Here is an 18,163-nt window from a genome sequence, read left to right on the forward strand (position 1 = left end):
TCATGGTTGTTCACAGTTTCAACATGCGCCTCCTCATCCATGGTGCCTTCACACATATGGAAGTCATACGTATGATGCTCCCCCACACCATCACAAACCTGATAACAGCCTGGATGCTCTTTCTCATCTTTGGCATTTAGAAACAGGCATCTAGTTTTTCCCTAAAAGCAGCTAAAACATAGACTCATCTGACTGCAGAACACGTCTCTGTCGTCTTCCTGTCCCTCTGTGATGAGATGGTGCCCAGAGAACTCTTGGTCACAGTGTTGATATATGGCTTCCTGCTTGTGTCATGGTTTCTGGCTGCGTCTTTAGTGAAAACTGTTTTCCAGGACACTCCCGAACCCATGTGCCTGTACTGATCCTGATGACATGATGGTTGCTATGCAGCGCCACCTGAGGCCTTCCAAGTCCCATTCATCCAGCTGTGGGTTCCGTCCCGGCCTTTGCACTCTCTTATTTCCCAAGACTCTCACAATATCACACACTGTAAATGTTGAAAGTACTTTGCGGTTTTGCATTTGGGAATATTTTCATCTATTATCTTACATAGTTTGATACAAAGTCCTTTTATACCCAGTCCTGACACCCTCACCTGTCACAAGTTCAACTACTGACTGTTACTTTTAGATTCTATCATTGTTTCTGTCTTTCTTTGCCACCATCCCAACTTTAGTATGTCACTGGCATCAAATTCCAGATTCCTTTAAAATTTCTAAAGAGAATGAAGTTGGTCAGCAAATACTGAAAAATTCAGCTTTTCTGGGGTTGTACGTTTTACCTTCATGCAGCATTTTTTTGTAATCTTCTTAATTGATCCCAAATTGTCCTTTAGTTGTCAATTAGACGGTCATGTTTCAGCTCCCAAAGCAAAACAAACTGAAAACAGAAAATCCTCCATCCTCACCTGTTTCCTCTGCGTCGCATCCCGTTCACCACTTTGTGTTCCGCTTCACCTCTGCAGAATTTCCCCAACCAAACACTGGAGCAACATGTGTCACACTAATCTGCGCAGACACACACACATGCACACACACTTTCAGCTAGAGATTACTTCCTAACAGGTGAGCTCTGCCGCTGCACACTGCGCACCTGGATTACACAAAAACACCGCGTCTGAGAAATAACTTTTTCTTTTATTTCTAAACCATCTCTTTGTAATTACACATCCCGCTTGAAAAGGGTGTTCTCATATATGTTTTATTCTACACACAGTGCCTACTGAAACCTGTGGACAAATGGAGACGCCATTCAAACACCACACTGACGAATGTGGCATAGCAGAAGCAGCCTCTGCAGCTTTCCCATCAGTCCTGGAGTCGCCTCACGGGGGAAAAATCTTCATCGGGAGCTATAACAAAGCGCTTCAATGGCTTTTCAAGTCACGACATCAAAATCATGCAGAGTGACAAATTGGGATCCTCGACACGTTTCCTGTTTTGTTTTCCCGCCCGGTCACACTCGTACCCACCGGGTGGATTGAAAGTGCGAGTCAACGTCTAATTATTAAGAAGAGATTTGAATTAAGATGGTGAACAGGTGGCAGAGCGGGTGGGGGTAAACAAATAGGTGTTAATGACTTAAGCAAGCGTTAAAAAAAACTTTGATGAAACAAATGCCTTCTTTCAGAAACAACCTTCTTTACTGGCCTTATGTACAGTTTAAGAAACAAAAAAACCAGATCACTATGGTCGAGGCTGGCATTGTTTCCCTTCATCTCTGGCCGTCACAAAAACCAAAGATCATGAGAAGTCGCAAGGATCTCCCCTCATCCACAGACATTCAGGATGGATGTTACACGTTTCTGTCCATGTCACTGAGCGCGGCACCTCGATGACAACATGTGTAGTGATCACGTATTTCGTCCTCCAGTCTTCCTCTAACGTGTCTAATTACACTTAATAATATCACATAATAAATAGTGTTGGTCCTGTGACGCGTCAGAAAGGGGACGCGGGGTTTCGGGCAGCAGCATCGCGTGAGGTTTTTAGTCCTCCGAGGTCACGTCGATGTCCTCGGAGCTGGCCTGCTTGGTGGCGATGCGCCATCTGTTGATGTGGTGGTTTCCCTTCTTCTTCTGCTGGCTCTCCGGACCCTCCTCCTCCAGCTTCTGTCGCTTGTACTTGGTCCTCCTGTTCTGGAACCACACCTTCACCTGGGGAGAGAGAAGCTCAGTCCGTGACTTCAGGGTATGAACGGGCACAAATCTCCATTTAGTCGTGTAATGAAATTACGGTTTGGATTCTTTTATTTGCTCATTTCCCCCCCACATCACTGTAACCGACCAGCTTTGGGTTTTGTTTGGAGTCCCTCGGGCAGAAACGAACACTTGGCTTTAGAAACAACCATCTTTTTTATTTATCAGCTGAAGAAAAACGGGGAAAATGCAGCTCCAGTTTACTCTCTATTTACAGCTCTTTATTTCCGCTCTTGACCGAGCATGACACTCAGTTGCGGAGAAAGTTGCAACTAAACAGGCTTCCGAGTGGCTTATGTGACCCCGGAATATGAGCTCAGCTGAGTAACATTTCCAGGATGCATTTTTTAAATAGCAACACATCTACTCGCACTCATGTCACCGTCCTTCACTCAAGTATAGGAGGACGGATGCAACATTTGGCCCTTCTCTTCACTTTCATTGCTGGGACATTTACCTTTCTTGCTCTTCCATCTGGTTGGACGCTAAAAGTTGTTTTTTACCAGCAGCATCAGTCACTGCGGCTTAGTTGCGAGCCCTCTTAAACCCGAGAGCCTCATTTATCAAACCACTGACTCAGAATATATCTCCTTATAATAGCTATTACACCTAATTGACACCCAGATGGTGTGGACTCATTAGTCTTTAGCGTCAATAATATTTACCCTCCTTTATTGTAGAGTAGGCCTAAGCATGAATTTAGCACATCTGAGATACTTTGATGACGCTTCTTAAACTATACAGCCAAAACGTCTGCTTTTGTTGTCTGCTTAATTTTGACTTCGACTCATTTTTGATGACTTAAATTATGAAAACAAGTGAAACCTCCGCAACTTGCCTGTGTTTCAGATAAACTCAGGCTGTTCGCCAGTTGCTTCCTCTCGGCTCCGACGACGTAGTGGTTCTTCTCGAAGGCTCTCTCCAGGCGCAGGAGCTGAGAGGGGGAGAAGGCCGTCCGGATGCGTTTGGGTTTTCTGGCGAAAGGGCCGTGCAGGAGCAGGCTGTCCTGGGACACGTCATTACCTGACACGAGACCTCAGCGTTACTCTCCAGACACAATTATCAGACTCGGAATTGTATAAGGTTGTACAATTCTTTTTTTTTTTTTTTAATCTTTACATCCAAGGCTGAAACCGGCAGAGCGATGTTAGGAACACGTGAACGCGACTCAGAGAGGCAGGGGACGTCGTTAGATTTTAGGTTTGTGTTTGGCTTCTCTTCTGATTCTGATTCTGAAGTGTGTGTATGTGTGTGTGATCGTTATTTATTTGGATTTGATATCAGTTCTTTTGACAGTATATGTTTTATTCTCCTCCTTTTCTTTTTGCTTTAAGTTGAATTCTTGTTGATTTTACAGATTTTGATTTATGGGCACCGTCAGTGGTAAAATAGAGAAAATGAAAAGAAAAAAGAAAAACGAAATTAAAATAATTGTCTATATATATGTATATAATGTGTGTGTACATAGAGAAATAAATGAATGTTCAGGCAGGCAGAGCAGATGAATAAACTCAAATTATTTAATAGAGAGTTTTGTTGTTCGCGTAAATAAGATAATTTTTTTAAATATTTTTTTGTTTTGTTTTTTACAATAGTTCTTGCGGAAATGTGTAAAATGTGGGATGAAAATACTCCAGTCACGTTTCCGCTTCAAGTGGGATTCGGGAACGTTACATTTGGGATGGATTTCTCCATTTGAGGTGTTTCTTTTTCTTTTCTTTTTTAAAAAAAATGCTATATGATTTAAACCAGTTTGATTCTTTCGTCAATTCCATTTAATTCACCATTCATTGTACTTATTAAAACACACATTGCGCTGCCTTTTTATTAATCTATGATTAGTTTTAGGCCCATTTTTGTTAAAGTTTTCCATGAATCCGCAACATTCTGTCTTAATTATAATTTTTTTAAAAAGCCGTTTCTGTTAGAACCTTCAGAAATGCGTTACACATACAGAAGAGCCGACATGCAGAAGAATAAGCCACCATAAATCTTGGTTGTTATGGTCTGCGTCGCTGCAACATCTGCATCGTTTTGGATTCCTTTGTGTTCTGCTATGACAAAAAAATGCGGCACGTGTGCAGTATTATTTTAATTAAATGACGTGAATTGGATGTTTCCTGTAGGGCGAGTTTTACAGGAGAAGGAGAGAAGAGAAAGAAAATAAATGATTGTTTATCTGTTCCTGCTGTGGTTTTCCGGCAGTAGACTGAGAGTGGAAATGTGACAGCAGCGGCGGCTGGAAACTGATGGGCTCTTAAGCTGTCTCTGCCGGCAATTTTATTTCTAACTGTTCTCGTTTTAATATTTCTTCCACATTAATATATTGTTGTTTTTTATATAAAAACCGCACGCACACTTGGAAGTTCTCTTTACGCAAAGATGAACTGTCACAAATCTTTAGCATGAACTTTCTGCACCAACATCCACTTTGTGTGTCTGTTTGGGTTTAATTTGAGTGCGCTACGACACCACACACCGCGATAGCAGGCCAAACTTTATAGTGCATCGTGGAGCCTACCTTGAAATCTGTGCCCAAAGAACCTGTTTCGTAAGACCCATGGGTAGAAGTTGAGCGGGTCTCGGTGCTGCGTCCCGAAGAAGTGCGGATGCTGTAGGTGGGAGCCTCCGAGCTGGTGCGGAGCCACGGTGAGAGATGGGTGATTAACCGTCTCCGGGAACACAAGGTCCGGGCTCTGGTAGAGAGATCTGCCCGCGGGGTTCTGGTAACTGTTCATTAAGACATCCGTCGTCGGGTTGGAGTAGCTCAGAGCCGTCGGGCGGATGGGGTCCTCGTTTGTCAGGGGGCTCTCTTTGGCGACCAGAGACTCTATCGTGAAGCAGCGTTTGCCTGCGGACGAAAACATCATCTCTGGGTGGAAATTTAAAAACCTAAAGAAAGTTAAGAGTCTTTTTTTCCCCGTCCTCTTGCTGGAAAATGTAAACCCCACTCAGAGGTGCATCAGGACCAAAAATGGTCGGATGTTGGCGACTGACGGGGGAGTCACCTACACCAGCTTGCCCGATGAAGATGCTGCTGCCCCCAAAATACTCAATGTTGAAAGTCGACCCGATCCGCAGAGTCTGTGCGCTCCCAGAGGGTTTCTGTGCACAAGTGCTCACCATGAGGAGCGCCTCCAACCTTCCAGGAGGCGCAACGCTAACCCAGGAAGGGAGCTGATTGGACCACAGCTGCTGCCAATTGGTCTCTTCGAGTACCTGCTTCACAGATCACACGAGACCAGGCGGCTTAGTTACAGGGACGTGCTGAGAAAACATGCGCGCACCAATTAATGGGCCGCGATGATTCGCATTTACATTTAATATCTCGTTCATCTTAAGGAAAACAGCCGGGGGGGGGAGGGTAGCGGAGGCTGCGCCAGTGCAGATTATATTTAGAATATTCCTGTGGTGTCAGTATTTGAAGCCCGAATCAGTGAGACAGTTTGGTAAGTTTAGCTGATTTCTTTTCTGAGCTCTGCGGAAATATATGAATGAAATACTGCAAAGAACGCAGCAACATTACAAGCTTTCACCTTCCTGACACACAGGGAGAAAACTTTTCTCTATTTTTTTCAGCCACGATTCTCCCAGTTTGGTGTTCATCATTCTATTCTGGAAACCAGTTGCTCATTTTGACGCATAAACGAATTAGAGCATGTTTCTCCTTCCATTTGTAGCTATTTTTGTGCATTTAATGTATATATATATACTTTTTTTTGTTGGAGAAGACTATTCTTTTTTCAGATTAGCTTTCCTTTGCAACAAACTAGCCTCACTATTAAAGATGGAAAATAACGACGTTGCTGTTGGATTCAGTGTTTGAAGCGCAGCATCACACTGGAACATGAAATAGTTGGTTTACAGCGCAAAATGTTGCAGCTTCATAATAAAGTATCAAAGAAAAAAAAACAGAAAATTAACTTTCTGGGCCACAAAATAAATAATAAAAAGCTTCGACATTTTCGAGACTTTTGAAATCTTAAATTGCTTATGTCTCCACGTGACATTATGCGTGCAAATGTCCAAAATGTGGTATTGTTCCGCTTACAAGAAGGTAGCTGCATTCTACGCAAGATTTAAGCCAACAATGTAGCAGGAACTTTTCACTTTTCAACTTCACTTTCAGTCAAGAGTGCTTCGAATTTGGGGGAAGAAAGAAGGGAAAATCCTACAAGACTAGGGTGGTAATAAGGTTTGTGGATAAACCAAAACCCACCCGTGGTCGGGCCTTAGAAATAAGCTCCTTGACAGTTCCAAAACAACGGGCAGTGGCAGAGTTTCTGGGCCTTTGCTGGGACGCCAGTGCGTTCTGGATGTGTTCGCCTGTCAGTGAGTTTGTCCCCTGTGAGGAAAGTCATTTGGAGCTGCTCCCCCGGCGCTAACCAGGTTAATAATTGCCCTCTTAATGCGCTCGTTTGCTTGGAGGCTGCATTAGAAAATCATTACCGATGGATATTATAAGGTAAAACAAGTTGTTGATTAGGCGTTTAGAGCTAAAGGCTCCTAAAGACGGCCGCAGCATTTACTGTATGTGCTGCAGTCCTGGGACCTGCTTGGCCTCAAGGTGAATTTCTAGTTGTCCTTTTAATGTTTTTTTTTCCTCGTTGCATAACTCAAACGAACTGAAGGCGCTTATAAAGGATTTTGTTCACTGGTCAAACACGTTGCATTTAAAGGCCTAAAGGCTGCACTGGGAAGCCGGTTTGGCACCCCTGATTCTTCAGTCTCTCGCTCTTTCTCTCCCTCCCTCCCTATTTTTATTTCAATGCTGCATAAATAACATGAGGGACTGCACATATCAGCTCGGGAATAGGTCAAAGGGAGAGGTGAGTCATTCACGCGGCTTCTCAGCGTCCTTTTCGCTTCAACTCGCAGCAGCAGGAACTTGTGGGTTGACCGAGCCGGCTGAGAATGCCGGTGAGTTTAATGATGAAACCCTGCGGGCCTTTACGCGTTGACCCCGATCGCTGCTGGTTAATAGATGATCAGATCGCTCCGCTTCACCTAAAAAACAACAAAACAGAACAGGCGAGGCAGTCTACCCCTTGTTCCGTACCTGCTGTTGACTTTCCCCTGAGGCTGTGGAGGAGGACCACTCCGCCCAGGCTGCTCTCCAAAAGCAACTTTACGTCTCTGCGTAGCTTAGTTTGATACTGCTGAGATAAACTGAAAAAGATTTCTATTTTCTACCCCCCCCAACCCGTCATAAAAGCACATTAAGTCTCGTTTTCACCTCAAAATTAACGCTGTAATCACTGATGTGTGCTGACCCACCAAACGGCCTTCTAAAATAACAGAATTAGAACAGAATTGCAAATGTGTTGTCACAAGGTTTTTTGGTACATTAATTGATAATAATAACTGCTTAGAAAAACGTGATTATATTGTTTCTTTGATTTTTTTTCCTGCTCAGGTTGTGTCAGTATTTTATTGTTATTATTATTTTGGGACAAATACAAAGAGTCACAACACCCAAAATGAGTTTTAATTTCACGATGAACATGTTTGGAGTCTGCTCTGGTCAAATCGAACTGTTCAGCCACACAATTGTCCCAAGTCACCGCAGAATTCACATCAACCGCTGCGTACTGTCAGTACGGAGCAGCGCTCCTAAATGCTCATCTACTAAGGGTTTCCGCGAAGGTCTCGGCAAACGGATCCAAAATGGCGATCGCCGTGAGTGTCAGTGCTGCCCTCCAGTGTCGGTCCTCTGAATGGCCTTTAATAGTGAATTATGTTTAATTGGTTTAATATCGTTCCTGTCCTAAACAAGACCTGTTTGTCATTTCACTGTGGCACTATGGTCTTACTTGCACTGTTGATTATTTGTATCCCTATATGACTGGTGTGCAGTTGGTGAGAGGCTGGGGTAGCTTGTGGTTGTGGAAAAAGAAAAAAGATGGTTGTTGTGGTGTGAGGAGCAGTGATGGCTGGCATTAGGGGAGTGTCTCTGGGACGCCAGTGATCACTGTCTAGCCTCCTGGAGGTGTTGTGGGCCCAACTAGACGAAACACTGATGAAAGGAGGTTCCCACCTGATGACCCCGATGACATGTTGGCCAGCACTGCTCACTGGTCTGTATAGGATTATTGGGAATTATTCACTGAGTCCGGCCCATTTATTTATTTATTTATTTTAGCACAATTCTTTTGTTTACCTTGAATTATGGTCATTGCTGCTCCTGAATTCCACCACATCACCCGATTTTTTACTTGGATTTACTGTCCATCTATTTAAAAAAAAAAAAAAAAAAGAATGCAGCCAGAGAAGGCAGTAGTGCAACATGCTGACTGAGCCAGCTGAACCTACTCTCTGCCCTGGAAAGTTGTCTCCTGTGCAGATGCTGCCATCCAGTGGTGACGTAGGACAGCACTTTTTAAGTTTCCTGAAGAAGTGACCATAGCTATACAGTATCTGGGGTGACAAAAGGAAGCCGTGATCTCATTGGCTCCAGGTCCAGGAAGGGCCCCAACTGTGTATGGGAAGAAATAAATCGGAAAAGGAGGACACTAATTATCTTCTTTTTTTTGGTGATGCTAATCACCAAAAAAAAGTGCTGGACACTGTTTTCAGAAAAGTCAGATGGTTTTTCCTTATGATGGAAGAAAATTTTTCAGTTGTTTGAAACGTTGTTTAATAGTCTTGTGTAAAAAAAAGTTGGACAAATCCAGACTTTGGTTTCAGTAAAACACAACAAAAAGTTGGTATAGAGGTTTATCATTTTGTTACATCCTCTTTTCCTTTTAATTACAATTTTTTGATCATTTTAGGAAACGTATTTGTTGGACAGTTAATGAGAGGAATCTGTGTCCATTCTTGCTGAATACATCATTTCTTTGCTGTCCTCTCAGTGATGATCCAAATTTTTAATAGGAGTCAGATCTGGACTGCATGCGTGGCCAGTCAAACACACACCCTGTGTGTGTGAAGCTACACTGTAAGTCATGTATGAGTCATGTAAATGAGTGTGAACATCATCCTGCTGGACCCTGACAATTTCTTAATCTCTCTCCAAAAATTCTACATGCCTCTGCATCAGTGGGAACTTCACCCATATGCAAACCACCTTGGCCCTTCCTCTGATGTTCAGAATGATAAGTGCCACAGGTTTGACACAGTGACGAGTCGTGACCTATTCTGGCTTGGAAAGACAAGAAATTCTTTGGATGCTCGTTTTATACCCAACCCTGACACCCTCACCATTGTAGAATCTTCCACAACAGTATAACTTGGGTTCTTTCTTTGCCACCGCCTCAACTGTCTTTTTTGAGTGTGTTGCTGGCATCAGATTCTCTAAAGTGAGGTCAGTGAGGACGCTTAAAATAATCTTTTATTTTTGGGGACTTTTTTCTGTTCAACAAAGGTTCGAATTCAAGTTACAGATTTAAGTTTTATTGCATTTTGGACAAACCTCCCAATTTCATAAGGTTTGTGATCCAAACGACCTTTTAACTACATCTTAGTCCGTTATTACTGATCAGGTCACTGATGCACTTTGACCAATCTATGCTTGAATAAAGGCTCCATTATCAAACACGAGAAGAAGATATATGTCATACCTTTGATTTCCTGCTGTTGTGATAAATCTTGAGCATGTGGTTCTATGTGATAAATCACCGGCACACCCTGCTTGCCCCTCGGAGTCTGATCAAAGCCGTCAGATGAAATCAGAGGCGGCTCACAGCACCGTTACCTCCACGCCACCTGCGTTCATTAATAACCTAATTGGCCGTTTTGTTTCACATTAGCGTTGTGTGTTCAGCTAATCTATCCCACTTAGATACTTGAAAATTTTCACCCCATTATAACGATATGGGAAAAGTAGCACATCGCTGCGTTTGTGCCACCCGCACGAGAAGTGGGCCGTTTCGCCACCTGAGCGCAGAGCCTCCACCGGCTGCCTCCTTCTAATAAACAAACATTCCCCTTTTGACACGGCCTGGGGAAGAAATATATGCGTTTAATAGTCGGGAAATGTCCAGCATTTTGAGTCGTTTGTTGGGCAGCTGTTAAAAACCGGGGATCGGCCATTTTAGATAGGCTACTACAAAGAAATGTTCAGATTATTTTCCTTATCTAAAGATCACTGTATGGTGATTGTGTGCGTAAAAGTTGAACACGGGTTTAGTTCGTTCTGCTGTTTGGGCTATTTGGCCTTTAACCTGCCTCTAATGTTCTCTCTCCATGTATCAGCGCAGCTCCCTTCTCCAAGGGTGCTTCACTCGAGGGGAGCTCGTCTTGTCTGTGCCCGTGTCAGAAGTCATTGTGCGTCTCCATCGCAGCCCTTTCACGGCCAGACAAAGAGCAGCTCCTACTTCAAACGCTTGTAATGAAAGCTAATGACTATTAGATGGAGTAGAGTGGCCCTCACCTCTGCAAATAAAATGCAAAGTGGGATTTTTCCCCTCTCTTCCCCTGAGCAATCGCCTGCCTTAAAAGGCGCGTTGGTCAAATGAAGTGAACTATGGCTCTCCATGAGAACTTTCACACCTCAGAGCTGCATTACAATCTGATTTGTGTGTGCGTGTGTGTCGGGTGGGGACTCATCTCAATCATATATGACCACCAATGGCTAAAAGCTCCATTTGAGACAACAGCAGACTAGTTCAAGGACGCATCATATACTTCAAAATGATTAAATGATCAACACAACATGACTGATGATTCTGTTTTATCAGGAAAACAAACAAACAAACAAGAAAAACTGTGTATCTTCCATTTACTTTGACTCTGGTTCTTTGCAAGCAGTTTGAACCCATCATGTTTCATGTTTTTTCTCATCATTTTCATTTGATGTAATATTTCACATCCGTGTTTGTATTTAAGGCCTGCAACATAATTTTTTATAAAGCTGTGACAGTAAAGCTTTTACTACTTTGGAATGTGGTCATTCCTTCTTACAACACTTAAGAAGCTCTGACACAGAAGACTGTTGGGGTTAAATATTAAACATTGAAGATCAGGATCATTCACAATTAAAACGCTTTGATTAAGCTTTAAATACATCCAGGTTAAACTTGAAAGTTAAAAGTTAGTTTAGCTTCAACCTTTCACTCAGTAACACCAAAATACAAACAGTAAGTGTACAAAACCTTAAGAGTGATGCTGCTTTTATAAAGAATGGTAAAAAAACTAATTAATTATCATTTTTGTTTATGAACATTATTTTCTTTCCCCCTCCCCAACCTTCCACTTGGTATGGTCCACACTGCCAGCACCTTGTGGGGCATTCAAGTGCACAAGTTTATGAGAGTGCCATCCTCAACCAGGAAGCAAACCTCAGAGAGAACAAAGTAAAGAAAGTCAACAAAGAAATTGGAAAAACTGAACGTTCTTGATAAAACGAGACATTATTCTACCAAAGCGGATCCTAAGTTTAGTTGATAAACGCACAAATTGATTATAACTTTAGTGAAACTTGTACAGAAACACAAAGCCTGATGGATGAAGAAGGAAGTGTTGTGCTCTCTCAAGAATACCACGATGAGTTATTCAGGTGTTTTTCAGTCCCTTTTTTTTTCCTGCAAACGCATCTAAAAGTGTCCAATTGAGTGCGTTTTTCTTTGCTGGGGACAGGCCGGTCCAGCGCCCGTCACCGCCTCCTCCTCGACCCTGCAGTTGGACCATGTACAGTATGTGGATTTTTACTATCGTGTTGAAAAGTGCACGAATGTCGCTGGAAAAGATTTTGTCCTGAAGGCAGCAAGTACTTTAGCAACACTGTAGAACGTTTCAGCGCTTCAAAGGTTTCCAACCCAATCCAAATCCTCACATTTGGAAACTGAAACCAACACCGTCTCCTCTAATAAAGAAACTACCAAATTTGCTCGTTAATTCTTGACTAAGTTAACTAAATATTTAAACTCTTATCCCATACGAAGACATAACAGTTGCCTCTCATAAGACGCTTCCCTTCAGACCCTGCAGAGAATCTTAAGTAACACAGCCAGCGCCGGCGTGTTTCCAGCCGTTAAGGTGCCCTGTGCTAATTGAGATGATGAGCTCGGTGACCCCCACCTCCCCTCCCCAGGACGCTCTTGGTTTTCCCAGGCCTCTGGCTGCTTCTTTCTGTCCCTCAATGGGATTACGTCGGGCTGTAGAGAGAAGAGAGGGAAGGGGGCAACTCTGAGAGCCATTCCAGCCTGATTACATCAGAAAGAGCTCTCTGGGGCTTTTACACAAATTCTGCTCCTTCAGCTGTGCTCCAGTCATAATCAGGCTGAGCTGGGCGGCGGCGGACCAGAGACAGAGGAGGAGATCTACGCTGTTGCCGTTTATTAACTTTGCCAACTGTCCTCTGCTTACTGCAGCATCACTGCTGCACTCAACCCTGCAGTGTTCTTGTTTCTTTGCTACAGTTTGAACAATGGGATATAATTCAATTCAGTTTTATTTATAAAGCGCCAAATTACAACAATTGTCATCTCAAGGCACTTAAATAATATAGTCCAATTCAAGCCAATTGGAATTCAATTCATTGTAATCATAATCCAATGAAATCCAATTAATTAATTTCAAAATAATCCAATTCATTCATATAGAGCCAATTCAAAAAACAATATCCTAGCTAAGGAAACCAACAGATTGCACCGAAATTTGTCTTCAGTCCAATCTCCCGTCCTGAGCCTGAGGCGACTGTGGAAAGGAACGACTCCCTTTCAACAGGAATAAACCTCTGGCAGAACCAGAACCAGGAAGAAACCTCTGGCAGAACCAGACTCAGGAAGGGTGGCCATCCGCCTCGACCAGCTGGGTTTTGAGAAGACAGAAAAGAGGGGGGAAAAACACTGTAACAGCATTCAAAGGATACCTGTTGGAACAGGGAAACACAAGTTAATAACCACAATAATGTCACATGTACATAAAATCAATTGAGAAATTAAACAGGGAGAAAAAGAGAGCAAAGTGAGGAAAGGTGTGACAGATGAGGTCCCCCAGCAGTCTAAGCCTATAGCAGCTTAACCATGGGATAATTAGCTGACAATGTAAGAAGAACTAGAAAGTATCGTATTTCGGGGCGGTCGCCCCCGTTTGTGTCCCAATTGTTGAAAAACACATGCTAAAGTGTGCTCTTGGGAACCAGAATGTGCGTTAAAGTAGCCTCTTGGGAGCCAAAACGCGTGCTAAAGTGCCCTCTTGGGAGCCTAAACGCGTGCTAACCTGCCCTAAAGTGTCCTCTTGGGAGCCAAAACGTGTGCTGAAGTGTCCTCTTGGTAGCCAAAACGTGTGCTAAACTGCCCCCTTGGGAGCCAAAACGTGTGCTAAACTGCCCTCAAGTGCCCTCTCGGGAGCCAAAACGCGTGCTAAAGGGCCCTCTTGGAAGCCAAAACGCGTGCTAAAGTGTCCTCTTGGGAGCAAACACTCGCTAAAATGTCCTATTGGGAGACAAAAATGCGTGCTAAAGAGCCCTCCTGGTTGGCAAAATACACTGAATTGCTCTCTTGGGTGGAAAAAACCCTCCAATGCCCTCTTCTAAATTCTATTATTAGGTAGAGATGCCTGTTTCATGTTTAAGGAGGAGCTACCGCACTACTTCTTGTGGAAATAGCTTTTCAAAGCTAGCAAGTAAGTTAAAAGCTGGGTTAGCATTGCATATCAGGGTTTCCGCCAGGTTTAAGTTGACTTCCTGCTGAGGTAAGCATCTGGGAAAATTTTTAAAAATGCTTTCTTGAAAATGCCTTTTAAACTTCAGCTTGCAAGTTAAGGACAGGAAGTCTTGTTAGTAGGCTAATGTTATTGAGTAGGCTAGCTAGTTGAGAGGGAGAGACAGACCAGTGTGATGATCAGCTAGGTAGAACAGAGCTGGGTGAATATTATAAACTGTGAATGTAGCTTTAGTGTATATTATGAAACACTGCAATAAAAATAGATAATGCAGTCATCTGTGCAAAGCAGATTTCCTGAATTTTGAGAAGGCTAGATACATTTAGGCTAGCTAATTTAAGAGACATGAATGAGCTGCAATTTATTCCACGGAGCAGTAAATGTGTCTCAGACCTTTTCAACAGCTATGGCTTAAGCTTTGATATTGTTTTATTTGAATTCATTTTCTTTTGCTGCTGTTGAAAACACAGCATTCAAGAATGCGCATTGTCTGATTCTCTATAAGACTCTTCTTGAATTGTTGATTTTTAAAAAAATGCATGTTGAGTAAATGACATTTATATCAATGCATTGTGTGGCCATATTTTAAATTCTCCAGCCAGCTTTTGGAATTTGGCTTCATGTGGACTCCCCTGTGGAATCTGTGTTGTAGTTTTTTTTTTTTTTTTAATTCTCAGTTCCTCAATTCTATCTGTGACCCTGTCAACACAGAAACTATCGGGCCCTATCTTATAATGCTGCTCTCACTCTGCCGACACCGGTCCACTGGCCACCGTTAAAATGTACTTGTCCCTGGGCCTAACAATTTTTTTGTGGGAAAACCTAAAACTAAGTAGTTCGTCCCAATTCAACAGAACAAGGTAATTGACATTGACAAACAGTAGGCCAAACGAAGAATTTTACTGTAGTTCTACTTGTCACATATGAGCACAAAGACTTGAGACTAGTCGTCGTCGTTCATCATAGTTTATTTCTTTTGAGTTGTCAAATAAATAGTTTAAATGTGTATTGTTCCTTGTGGGATTTGATCACAGAGCCCTCTTGGGTGAAGAAAATACATTAAACTCCAGAAGACTATTAGGACCAAGAAGTACTATGACACATTACTGTTGCAATGACTTTTATGTTGGACCCTTTGTTGATCTTTAAGCCAGAACTATATCTCACAGAACCAGTTTGGATTATCTGGTGCTAATATGATGTTAAAATGCATTAGAATACAGGAAATGGCATCTACTTAATTGAAAATGTGCCTTCCCTCAGACCCCCTGGGAATTTTTTTCCTTCATACATCCATGTCGCTGTGTGTTCTTCACAGTTCAACTTGAAATCCACAGTTCTCATGGATGCTGATCCTAACAGCAAACTAACCTGAGTAGTCTGTCTCGTTAGTCTGTTTTAAGGCTATATAATGTGCCATTTGTATAACATATAAAACATGTCTAAAGTGCCCTCTAAATAACTGCTGCTATGTGTGTCAGCCACCTGGAGTAGTTGAGCTGTTCAGTGTGATTCCGTTTTCCACCAGTTGTAGAGGTAACTTTTTTACTTTGTTTAGTGGGTGAATATGTTTAAGCAGAAAGATTTCAAACCTACAGGACAGAAAAGCATCTTTAAGCATTTACCTCCTGTTAAAAGTACTTTCTATGGGGGCTAAATCTTTGTGAGCACACATTTCTGGACAAAACATGTTTAATCACATAGCTTTAAGATTTCACAGATGGATGTCGTCAGCCATCTTTGTTCAATATGTCTGAGTTCTCAATAAGACACCAGTTTCAGGTTGGCCACCCCAATTAGCTCCCACATCCACACACTGTCCTCTCTCCTGTTTTATCCCTCGTGTCTGCCAGGCAGACTTCAGTGGACAGCATGATTCCCTTTCCGCCTGGAAGGAGAGATGTCTAGTTTCAATAGAGCAGAGAGGGGACACCTGCCGGCGGTGGGTGGGCATGTTGGAGCCCCCGTCCACTGGGAAGCAGCGAGAAAAAGTGTAGAGACCATTTAAACAGATTAAAACAGCTAGACCCAGCTCCCTTGCTCCGAGACACAGTGACCCCAACCACCCTGGGTTACAGATATCCCAGCTAATCCCTGAGCTGCTTATTTATTTGCTTAGCTTAAAACAGGGGGGAACCCGAATCTGTCCCAGACTTTTACGTGAGATCAAACCTTGGGAGGAAATGTCTCCATCATCTTCACACTGTGCACAGAGTGATACGAGAGGAACAATAAGAAAAGATCAGAGGGGCACAGTGGTGAAGTGACAAACTGAAGGGAGTGATTGGTCACAGATGGGCTGTATTTCTGCAAATGTTCAGTAATTTTGAGGGTTGTGGAATCCCATCACGTCTCAATTTGGGTTTGCACTGACAAACTGATCTCAGTTTAGCTCAATTTTACAGTGATATATCCCTCAAACTTAGAGCTAAATTCATCAAACGGAATCCATGCCTCTTACATTTAAACATGTGCTTTATATGTTCTTAATTAAAGCTCCTGGAACAATGTGGAAAAATACAAGAGGTGAAAGAGGGAAAAAAATAAACTTTTAAAGTTGTGTGAATGTACCTGATTGGAGGAGCAACACACATGATACCACATGTTCCTGCTTGAGCTCCGCCTCCTTTAACCCACACGGACGAAGCGTTTCAACATCAGAACTGTTATGACAGAATTCTGTGGTCCATGTAGGACACGAGCTGATTAGTATGTGTGTTAACCGTTCAGCTGCTATCAAACAGATTGTGCACCTTTAACTTCTGAACAGAGAGGAAAGATCACGACCAGGGTGCCATTAATGTCATAAAATATGTTTATGAATATGTCAGATATAAACCAATACATGAAGTTAACCTGACAACAAGTAATACATGTAAAAAATTAAATATATAACTATAAATCTATTAAATATGCATAGTTGGAGACAGCAGTCTCCTTTCTCAGCAGTATGTACACTAGTAGAGTCTTTTTTTTTTTGTCAAAAGTCCAGTTTGGTTAACTGTGGTCCGCGGAGTCGTCGGACACGTCGATATCTACATCTGATTCGGAGAACTCCTCATCCTCATCGCCTTCATCTCCATGGCCTTGAGATCCGGGACTTTTCGGAGGAGCGGCCAGGCCCAGCTTGGCCAGTTTGGCCTGCTGCTGTTCCAGACTCTGTTTGCGCCACTTGATGCGCCGGTTCTGGAACCACACTTTGACCTGGAGACAGAAAACAACACGTTAGAAATACTACTCGCCGGATCTTTATTTTTCTTCACTAAATTCTTCACTAATAACTTCTCACCTGAGCTTCTGTGAGCTGCAGAGCAGATGCCAAGAGGAACCTCTCTGAGCCGACCATGTACTGCTGCCGTGCAAACTCCTTCTCCAGCCGGGACAGCTGCTCGCTGGTGAAGCTGGTGCGCATCCGTTTCGACTTTCCACCTTTAGTTTTGAACGAATGCAGCCCTGCGCTGACTTTGGACATAGTAGCTGCAAAGAGGAGAAGAGAGGAGAGGACACCTTTAATCCAACTGCCACATCAACAGGTCTCATTTAGCTACCTGTCACGCTCTGCTCATCATCCACATTTACCTTGTGCGTAAATTGCTCCACGACATGATGCCTGGTAGGTGAAGGGCGGGCAGCAGTAGACGGAATATCCAGGCTGGGTGTGGACGGGGGAGTGCATCACGTTTGGTGAGTAGAGGTATGGTGCTGGTGGTATCGGCAGAGGCAGAAACGGCGCTGCTGGTTGGTGCTGAATCGGACTCGCCCGACCGCTGGTTGTGTCCTCCGGTTTGGCAAGTAAAGCCTCGATAGTGAAAGATTTCCCGCTGGAGGGCTTCGGCGAAGCGCACTGTCCTCCGTTGTTCAGTGGGTACAGCGCTGCTGGTGCGTAATTACGCACAGAGTATCCATAATTTCCCACAGCTCTGTTCGGAACCTGCATATTTAAAACTCGATCTTGAAGGCTTTTGTGTAAAAGTAGATGTCGCTCCAAGCTCTACAGGGAGATGAATGCTGCCCCTGTGCGGAGAGGCCCAATTTATACTCAGCCCCACAAGGAGGTGTGAAGAGCCCCCCCATCGATCCTTTGTCTTTCTAAGTAGCAGATGAGAGAGACCAACATCCCGACAACGTATCCAATTAATTGGTGGAGTTGTACAAGCTGGGATTGTCAAACATCCTAACCCTTTGAATAAAAAGGCTTTTGAAGAGCGCTGGGGGCTGGGAACCCGAGAGATTTACTGGGCAACAAATTCTTGCATGGATCTTAAGTCCAAATGTAATCATTACCGCTGGGAAAGCCTTGATGTTACTAAATCATCTTATTTGGAGCCTTTTAAGTCCTGACTGGCCGACAGACGCTTT

The 18,163-nt window shown here is 43.2% G+C and overlaps 2 protein-coding genes across 2 annotated transcripts; both read right to left on the minus strand.

Annotated features, from left to right (window-relative positions):
* Positions 1-1,696: 1,696 nt before the first annotated feature.
* On the minus strand, positions 1,697-5,194 carry emx1 (empty spiracles homeobox 1). The gene is made up of 3 exons (XM_072365431.1): positions 4,719-5,194; positions 3,036-3,220; positions 1,697-2,155 (listed from the first exon to the last, which is right to left on the minus strand). The coding sequence occupies exons 1-3, from the start codon at positions 5,065-5,067 to the stop codon at positions 1,988-1,990; spliced, it is 702 nt and encodes a 233-aa protein (XP_072221532.1). The 5' UTR covers positions 5,068-5,194; the 3' UTR covers positions 1,697-1,987.
* A 6,939-nt stretch (positions 5,195-12,133) lies between these two features.
* On the minus strand, positions 12,134-17,741 carry noto (notochord homeobox). Its single transcript, XM_072365838.1, has 5 exons — positions 17,384-17,741; positions 17,094-17,281; positions 16,807-17,008; positions 15,612-15,692; positions 12,134-12,294 (listed from the first exon to the last, which is right to left on the minus strand). Exons 1-5 carry the CDS (start codon positions 17,739-17,741, stop codon positions 12,134-12,136), a joined length of 990 nt encoding a protein of 329 aa, XP_072221939.1.
* Positions 17,742-18,163: the final 422 nt, after the last annotated feature.

The sequence above is a fragment of the Leuresthes tenuis genome, unplaced genomic scaffold (assembly GCF_036924035.1).
Source record: "Leuresthes tenuis unplaced genomic scaffold, fLeuTen1.0.hap1 SCAF_15, whole genome shotgun sequence".
Taxonomy (NCBI): Eukaryota; Metazoa; Chordata; class Actinopteri; order Atheriniformes; family Atherinopsidae; genus Leuresthes; species Leuresthes tenuis.